Raw genomic sequence first — 9703 nt, forward strand, 5'->3', positions numbered from 1 at the left:
GCTCTTTTTCGATAGTACAGCTGTACAGGGGTATACTTGGCCCTTTTCCGTTTTATATATATTATTATAAGATAAGATTTCATAAGAAGAGAAGGGTATTTATGCTTCTCTGATGGCTCTGTAGATGGTTGTTGCAAAACAAACAGCGTCTGCAAATTGTGACTCAACTACGTGCTATCATGGTCGTGCTTTTCTCGTATAATGTGAAATTTGGAAGAGAATGCTCCTCTGTCTCAATTTATGTGACACTTTTTGCTTCCTGAAATTCAAACTGCATAAATTTTGATCAACATTTTAAGATGTATTTTTTCACCAAAATGAGATGGAAAAGGTTGTAACTTATAGTACTTTTCTTGTAGTTTTCAATTATATAAATTTTAATGTTAAAATATTGAGTTAATCTAATACAATTTAGCTTCAAAGTTTAGTCAAATTGACTCTTGAAAAGTGAGAAGTGCCACATAAATTAAAACGGAGGGAGTAGTATTCATGAGTCAAGTTGAAGTGCAAGCAAGACTTGGACAAAAAGGCAAATGTGTCCATCTAAGAAAAAATGAAGATGCATTCTTACTGGACGTTATAACTTATACTAGTTCTTAACTTTATTGGTAAATTTTAATATGCGATTGTACGTTAATTATTATTTTTACCCGATTACCATTTAATATATATATTTATTTGAAGATTTACTGATATTTAATTGACTATTAAGTGACCTGATTGTGTAAGTATTTTTCAGCTCATTAAAGTATAGAATTTAAAACTCATTTATTCATGTACTACAACAAAATATGCTTTTAGTGGCAATTAATTTGCAACAATAACTTAATTGCCGCTAATTATATTCTAGAATCAATTATTACCGGTAATACCAAACTTTAGCCCTAACAATAAATGCCGCTAAAGGCTTTAGCGACCTTGAATCTAATGACATTAACCAATTGCTGGTAAATGTTTCTGTGGCAATAACTATTGCGCTAAAAGGAAAATATATTGCCACTAAAAGACTCTTTTGGTGTAGTGTGTGTGCAGAAGTGTCCAAAATGCATAGCCATGAGACCCGAAAATTGCAAAAATAAAGCGGCGTACAAGAATTGGTACATTTTAATTATCTCAGCACACACTTGAATATATAGAAAAACAGCACAATCATGCTCCATCTAAAGAGACTTGACATGAGAATAATTACTCAAACCAGTTATGTAATAGTACTAAATGAGGAGTTGAGATCTTGACAGGAGACGAGGACAAAATATGTGGAAATCAGTTGTATTTATGGGCAATCTCCAAGAGACTAGCGCAAAGTTGTTTGGGCTTGCTTAGCATTGCCATGTGATCAGCATCCGTAATCTCCTTTGCTTCTGTAACACCAATGTTGTCAATTTGCCATCTTTGGAACTCTTCTGGTATGACTTTATCCTCTGTGCACACTATGTAAACTCTCTTTACTGATCCGTACCCTTCATCTGTGAAATACTTGGCCTTTGACAGATCTTCCATAAACAAAGAGCTTGGCCTCACCAATGATAATGCTAATGCAAGATCCTAGCACATTATCATTCAAATGTGATACAACTTTTATTTTAAAAGGAAAAAATAATGATCTTTTTGTAGAGGGTATATAACTAATTGAGTTTAACATTTGTTCCTTGGCACTGTATCTTTTTTAACATTATTAGATTAAGCTAACATACAATAATAGTTAACTGTCTGTAGTAACTAGTAAGGTAATTTGAAAATTTAGGAAGACTAAAGTAACATCTTATAACATGTTAATAGTATAAAGATTTTTATATTGTTTGTATATTTAAATTAAATATCCTAAATAATATGCTATTTCATTCACCAATAAAAGAAAAAAAAAAGATGTATTACTATGTTTTTCCAGAGTAAAGCTTACCTCAGGAGAGCATAACTGGTAGAGCTTGTAAGCCAAAACTTTGGGGCCAAAAACCATGGATGTCAGTCGCTCTTCAGGGGAACCATATGGTAAAAACTGGGTGTCCAACAAATGCTCTGCTGGCGTCCGCTCAAGTGACTTTAGAAAATCACATTAAAATTGGGTTTATAAGTGAAGCAATCATTCACAATCAACATACATAACAAATGTGTTGTTTTTCTTTCTAATGAACAGATTAATCACATCTGACTTCCTCATTTCAAAAACATATACTCCCTTTGTCCCAAAAAGATTGTTCTTCTTTCCTTTTTAGTCTGTCCCAAAAAGATTGTCCCCTTTCTATATTTAGAAACAATTTAACTTTATGAGATGATTTACAGCCACAGAAATATTTAAGGCTTGTTTTGGACCACACATTTCAAAAATCTTCCTTTATTTATTAAACTTTGTCTTGAAGTCAAAAGAGGACAATCTTTTTGGGACGGAGGGAGTATAGTTTTAGATTCATGTATTATTCACGGTTCTAGTCATTTGTCAAAATTACTACTCCTTCCGTCCCAAAAAGATTGTCTTCTTTTCCTTTTTAGTCTGTCTCAAAAAGATTGACACCTTTCTATATTTAGAAACAATTTAATTTTATGAGATGATTTACAGCACACAAATATCTAAGGCTTGTTTTGGACCACATATTTCAAAAGTCTTCCTTTATTTCTTACACTCTGTGCCAAGTCGAACTAATACAATTTTTTTGGACGGAGGGAGTACAATTATCAGAAAAGTGAATTGGCTAAATGATCAGCTTTTGTGTGGATTTACTACCCCATCAATAAAAGGATATTTTTATGTGGCTGAAAAGGGCAAAAAGGAAAATCAAATATGCATGTCTCTCTTTTATTAATCAGATATGGACATGTGTCTCTAATTTGTGCAATATCTAGAAAAATATTGTAAAACTGGCAAATGCCAGACTTAACTATATTCTACCTAAGTTATATATCTCCTTAACCAAAGTGGATTTGCAAGGAAAAGTCTATCAATGAGAACATATTACCGAATCAAGAGATTGTGAATAACTTTGACAAACCTAGAAAAGAGAGTAATGTATAGTATTCCCACAGTCCCAAAAAGATTTTCTTAGTTTGATTTGACACAAAGTTTAAGAAATAAAGGAAAACTTTTAAAATGTGTGGTCCAAAACAACCTTAGATATTTGTATGACTTTAAATCATCTCATAAAGGTAATTTTTTTCTAAATATAAAAAAGTGTCAATCTTTTTGGAACAGACTAAAAAGAAAAGGAAGACAATCTTTATGGGACGGAGGGAGTAGCTATTAACCTGTATATGACCATAGTTGTGACAAGGTGTTATGGCCTTTTGTATGCTTCATCCTCAAACAACTTGGTTTTAATGAGGAGTGGATAAACTTAATTTATAGATTTTTTTCCAACAACTTGTATTTCCTTATAGAACTGATAATACATTGTAGCCAATGTCCGATCACTTGTGTCACCAGATTTTGTTGTTTCTATCGATAAATAAAGCAAATTAGTGGCATTTACTATACAAAATATAACTACTTCAGTTCCAATATAAGTGTCACCATAGAAATTCGAGAAAAAAATTAGCAAATATTTCCAACTATGCCTTTAGCCTTAAAGAAGTAGTTCTCTTTAATATTGCTCAATTTTAAAAAAAAAAATCTAATAAAAAGGGATAGTTTAGTAAACTCTATATTGTACTTATTGAATTCTTAATGAGTATGATTTTTGCTAAGGTCACATTTATTTTGGGACGAAGGGAGTAATCTTTTTTTCAGCCTGTGAGAAAGAAAATGACAAAAACAGTTCCACATAGTTTGTATTGGACAAAAGTCGATTGAAGATCTAGATATTGGATTTCTGAATCAGTCGTTTTCGGTCGACATTTCAAAAAACTGCTACAATTGGCGAAACGTGTAGAAATAATGATGTAACGTCGAGTTGTTTTCTACCTCATCTGCATTGATAGTAGTAGGGCTGTTCACAGTTTTGGTTAAAACCAAAACCAAATCGAAAATTTAACCAAACCGAATAAAAAACCCGACATTTGGTTTGGTTTGGTTTGGTTTGGTTTTAAATTTGAAAAACCGATAATATTTGGTTTGGTTATGGTTATAGTAAAAAATAACCGAATAAATAACCGAACCAAACCGATAATTATATACATAAAATTTATAATTATTTATATGTATAATATTAACTTTTCATAAATAATTAAAGATATTTTATACCTTTTAATTATTAATTTAATTTTCGTCTACTTATTTTTAAGGCCCACGTCTTAAAAGAATATGTCCAAGTCCAACAATCCAAGCTCTCAACTCTAATAAGTCGTAAGCATAAGGGTAAAAAGTAAAAATCCTACTATCTCTTTTCATTTTACATTGCTTGTGAGCATGTCTTTCCCTCGTTATGCGTGAAAGTTAGCCCTTGTGGGCCGTGAGGAAAAAGAGCCCTACAAGAAATTTGAAGAATGTAGAGAGAATATTTGAATTGTCACGGCTAGTCATAAATTGAAAAACCGAACCAAACCGACAATAACCAAATCGGTGGTTATTATTTTACTTGGTTTGGTTATGGTTTTAGACATTTAAAAACCGACTAAATTGGTTTGGTTATGGTTTTAACCAATAACCGACCCAAACCGAACCATGAACACCCCTAGATAGTAGATGCCAAAAATGTATCCAGCAGCAATGGTATTTTCCCCATCCCAAGCCCCCATTTACAGAAATAGAAATTAAAAAAACGGTAATTTTTGTTAGTTAATTATCATGAAATGGACGTTTGCTATAATAGTACTTCTTCCGTCCCAATTTATGAAAAAAATTTACAATGGTAGAGGCACAAGTATGACATGGTATGTAAGGAAATTTTTAATTGATAGTTATATGTGGAACCCCCACTTTTTGCTCCCTCTCACCCATCTCAACCTCTCCTCTTTCCTCTGTCCTTTCTTTTTTTCTTTTACTTACGTCTTCACTCTCCTCTTTCCTTTTTTTTTCTCCATCAATTTTAAAACTATTTCTATTTTACACATTAGCAAACAAAATTTAGATATTCTCGATTTCATTATCTAGTTTGTCAATTTTATTTTAAAAATTCAGTTGAATTCCGAACAAGTTTAAAAGAAAGTAATTGACAGTTGAAAAAAATTTAATTTAATTTTAATAGCTAAAAATGAACTTAGAATACTTCTGAAAGTAATAACCCCACGAGAAATTTATTGGACTTCCTTTTTTCACTTTTTCTTTTGGTATATATTCAATTCAAAGTTTCTACATTTTGCACCCTAGAAATCCAAAATTTTAAGTGTCATCAAAGTATATCCTAAATCTAAGAGTATTAAAAATAAGTTTAACCGGTAAACTAAACCAGCAAAATCTTCAATCACAATTGGTTTGGCCTTCCACATCTTTCACAGAGAAATTTCACTGAAATATACTTAAGAATGTAATTTTAATAAGACCTTTGGTTATCGGTTTAACCGTTAATGTAAATTTAAAAATCGAAAATCGAACTGGCAGTCAAGGAAAAAAATTACAAAATTATCAAAAATCATTACCCAATAACTTGATATCGGTTATCCCATAACAATTTTTTTGGTTAAGTTTATCGGTCAAACCAACTTTTAATACTCCTAGATTTAGGATTTACTTTGATGACACTTAAAATTTTGGATTTCGAGGGTACATAATGTAGAAACTCTGAATTGAATATGTACCAAAAGAAAAGTAAAAAAAAAAAAAAAGAAAAAAGAAGTCTAATAAATTTTCAAGGTGTTTTTACTTTTAGAAGTATCCTAAGTTCATTTTTAGCAATCAATTTTTATATTTAATTTTTTTTCTAATGCCAATTATTTTCTTTTATGTTTATTTGGAGTTTAACTGAATTTTTAAGATAAAATTGAAAAACAGATAATGAAATCGAGAATATCTTAAATTTTTTTGCTAATGAGTATAACAGAAATAGTTTTAAAATTGATGAAAACAAAAAATGAGAAAAAAAAAAAAAAAGAAAAAAAAAAAGAGGAAAGAAAAGAGAGAAAGGAGAGTGAAGACGTAATAAGAAAAGAAAAAGAAAAAAAAAAAAGAGGAAAGAGGAGAGAGAAGACGGAAGAGAAAGGGCGAGAGAGAGGGAGCAAAAAGTGGTGGATTCCACATTAAAATATTAATTAAAAACTCCCTCACACACCATGTCATACTTGTGCCTCTACCATTATAATTTTTTTTTAAATTTATGTGATATAGTTTGACTGGCCACGAAGTTTAAGAAATAAAAGAAGACTTTTGAATCTTGTGGTCTAAAAGAAGTTAAAGATATTTGTATAGTTATAGATTATCTCGTTAAGCGTGAAAGATAAAGTTTAAAGTTAAATTGTTACCAAATAAGAAAATATATCATTCTTTTTGAAACAGACTAAAAAAAAAAAGTAAATAAATTGCTTTAAACTAAAACAATAATTACTACCTTGGCTTCTTTGGTTGATCCCTATGTAGTAGACAATAATAAATTAAGTTTTAGAGTGTTAAGAATTCGCATTTTAAAATCATTGTTAGGCTGTATACTTTGCCTAATATGAGCATGTGCTCACGCGAAAGTAATAAACCACATATGGACACTACGAATAAAAGCCTTTTTTTTCCCCTCACACATAATTAGGCATTCCTTTCTTTTGGACAGAATCAGGAATTCCTTTTCAGGGTTCACGAACCACAAATGGTAGTCCCAATTTATGTGACAATGTGTGATTGCAATAAGTTTAAAAAAGATTTTTTCGAAATTTGTGTTCTAAAACAACTTATAAATATTTGTGTGATTATAAATCATGTCATTAAGGTTAAAATAAAAAATATAAAGTTACATTATTTTAAATAAGCAAGTATGATATTTCTGGGATAGACTAGGCCTCATTTGTTTTCATTAAGATTAAAATGTCTGAATCTGAATACACATATGAATATTAAGATGTGTCTTAAGATTTAGATGTCTAAATCTGAATGCAAATCTGAATATTAAGATGTGGTCTCTATATCTGAACACGAATCATTAAAGATTTTTTGTTTTCAATATACGAATGTACGTGTTAAAATTACACTATATCAATAAAATATTACAGTGAGTTTATATTTTTTGATAGAAAATAGTATTTTGAATATTTATATTTGATAAAAAAATTTAAACTATCTGAAATGCAAACTAAAATTTATATACCGTATAAAAACTACTATAACAAGGTAACATGATTTTTTTTTTTTTGGTTAAATTCAACATAACTTAATCTTTTAAATTAAAAAAAATCAAGCAGCTAAACAAAATCTTGTTCACTTACAATTTTAAAAAGTAGTAGATAATTTTTCATAGTTACCAAGAACTAAGCTGACAAAATTTCAAGAATTCTTACCCAGATGAGAAAAACACAGAACCCTTCTCTACTTAAGATGAAAAAACGAACTTCAACAGTTAATTCAACTCTGTAAAACTTCAAAATTGAGCACAAAACTCATAAAATTCCCAGCAAATTTTCAAAACTTTGCAGTTCAAAGATATTTCTTTTCTTAAAAAGGTCAAAACTTTCTGCAAACTTGCTATAAAATATTCCTGCTCTGCTTTAATAGTACAGACCCAATTGAAAAGAGTACCACAAAATGCCAAAATCACATAGAAAAGGACCTGCTTGCTGTGATTGGTGCGTTAATCTTTTCCTATGGGTTTGATTTTCTCAACCAGAACTATAGAATGGTATAATACTATATTATCAAAAAACCTCAATACTAGGCAGTAGGTTGATAGACATCAATACACCCAAACATATTGTGAATGGAAAAAAATTCTAAGTATACAATATACTTGTAGTGCTTATGAAAGTTCATCAGTTCAAGAGGAAATTTGTGCTGAGAAAAGAAGAAAGGCGTGAAAGATTTTTTTGCCGAGAAAACAGAGGCGTGAAAGGTGAATAACCGTATTAATTTAATGAGTCTGAATGGAATAAGACTCTCTTACAGATCTGATTTGTTCAGATCTATTCAGATTCATTAAGAGATTTTATAAGGAAAAAAAATGCACTTAATGGGCTGAATCTGGATAATTAAAATTCAGACCCTAAAAACAAATGCATTTAATGGGCTGAATCTGAATGATTAAGATTAAGACCTCCATTAAGTGCAAACAAATGAGGCCTAAATAGGATAGCATGACACATATATTGAGCAAGAGAGGAAACTAGAGCTCCCTACGCCAGTGACGGATCTAAATAAGACGAAGCAGAGTTCGACAGAACCCAAATGTCTAGCTCGGGTCATATATCGATACATATGTAAAGAACAAAAGTGACACTAGATTAAATCCTGGAACAAAAATTATCATGCAATGACACTATCCAAGTATATATACTTACCTGATCCAAAACATAGGAGGGGATGTGAACAGAATCAGGCATGAAGGCAGCCAAGAAAACAGCAGCATAGATCTTTTGTGGATACTTTTCCATAGCAAGTCCCAAATTCATACCACCAAAACTATGCCCAACTAGTATAACCTTCTCCTCTTGTGGAAGGGATTCCATCAACTCCATCAATGGCAAAGTATAGTCATGAAGTGTGCGGAGTTGCTCGATTTTTCTCGAATCAATGCCAGAGGCTGCCAAGTCAAGGGCTGTGACTTTGTGACCTGCAGCCTCTAGCAATGGCTTTAGCTTGTACCAACTCCAACCTCCATGGCATGCACCATGTACCAAAACAAAGTGCTTTCCTTCTTTCTCAATAATCGCCATTTTTAGGCCTTGTGAATTTCTTTTTCTTGGTTTAGTCTTTAAGATAGAAGAGATATAGGATGAGCCACATAGTGGTTTGGTGGGCATGGAGAGAAGAGACATAATACGTGAGGAGTATATTTATTGTTCAAAATTAAAGGAGGATATTGATTTTTAAAGCAAACATAGAGGTGTAAATGATTTCACCCAATTTTATCATGTGTTCTGCATAGGAGCAGGCATAGGTTGGGCCAATCCGAAATCCAAACTTTTGGATATTTGGATTATGGATTAGGACTTTGAATTTTATTTTTAAAATTTATGAATTTCGGATTGAAAGTCGGTTTTAGCACGACGAATTTTACAAATGTCCCAAAATTTTAGGGAAAAAACCGTAAGTAGACAAAAATATGATAATATTTACATATTGTTAGCAGAATAATGTAATTAACATTTTATGACACATTAATTAAGAGTTCTATTGTAAACAAATTACAATAACTCCGATATCCTCATCACCCAACTCAACAAGAAGTTAAAGTGCTTAAAGATCTCAACAACTATGTCCCTGAATGGAATTATCTTTCTCCCTTCTAAAGAATTTTGTAACAGAAATGATTATTTTTTATTTACAATTGTAATTTACCCTTCTTTCTCTTCTTTCAACCTTCTCTCTCTTTAATATGTATTCATCTTTTTTTCAATCATTATTATTATACTCATAATATTATTGGGATAATTAGTGATATACATTATTATAATCATAAATATTATTGGTATAATTACAAACATGCTATTATGATTATAATATTATTGGTAATTATAATATACATTACTATAATTATACGCATAATATTACTAGTATAATTATTAGTATATTCCTTATTATAGTTATACTCATAGTATTATTGGTATAATTAATAATATTACTGGTACAATTATTAATATTGCTAGTATAATTAATAATACACATTATTATAATTATACTCTTAATATTACTAGTAGAATTATG

General features: G+C 30.6%; 1 protein-coding gene and 1 long non-coding RNA gene across 2 annotated transcripts; both read right to left on the bottom strand.

Annotated features, from left to right (window-relative positions):
- Nucleotides 1-1067: 1067 nt before the first annotated feature.
- LOC132035871 (salicylic acid-binding protein 2-like) lies at nt 1068-8860 on the bottom strand. The gene is made up of 3 exons (XM_059426015.1): nt 8338-8860; nt 1901-2038; nt 1068-1545 (listed from the first exon to the last, which is right to left on the bottom strand). The coding sequence occupies exons 1-3, from the start codon at nt 8812-8814 to the stop codon at nt 1264-1266; spliced, it is 897 nt and encodes a 298-aa protein (XP_059281998.1). The 5' UTR covers nt 8815-8860; the 3' UTR covers nt 1068-1263.
- On the bottom strand, nt 3597-8331 carry LOC132035875 (uncharacterized). The gene is made up of 2 exons (XR_009409458.1): nt 4598-8331; nt 3597-3897 (listed from the first exon to the last, which is right to left on the bottom strand). It is a non-coding gene; the product is annotated as an uncharacterized LOC132035875 (long non-coding RNA).
- Nucleotides 8861-9703: the final 843 nt, after the last annotated feature.

This window comes from Lycium ferocissimum, chromosome 2 (assembly GCF_029784015.1).
Source record: "Lycium ferocissimum isolate CSIRO_LF1 chromosome 2, AGI_CSIRO_Lferr_CH_V1, whole genome shotgun sequence".
In the NCBI taxonomy this organism is placed as follows: Eukaryota; Viridiplantae; Streptophyta; class Magnoliopsida; order Solanales; family Solanaceae; genus Lycium; species Lycium ferocissimum.

Bases quoted from the DNA above. Each gene is read 5' to 3' on its own strand.
- LOC132035871 (XM_059426015.1), bottom strand. From the start codon at position 8,814: ATGTCTCTTCTCTCCATGCCCACCAAACCACTATGTGGCTCATCCTAT. The intron at 2,039-8,337 runs GTAAGTATATAT...GATTTTCTAAAG, and splicing joins CCTCCTATGTTTTGGATCAG to TCACTTGAGCGGACGCCAGC. The intron at 1,546-1,900 runs GTAAGCTTTACT...ATAATGTGCTAG, and splicing joins ACCAGTTATGCTCTCCTGAG to GATCTTGCATTAGCATTATC.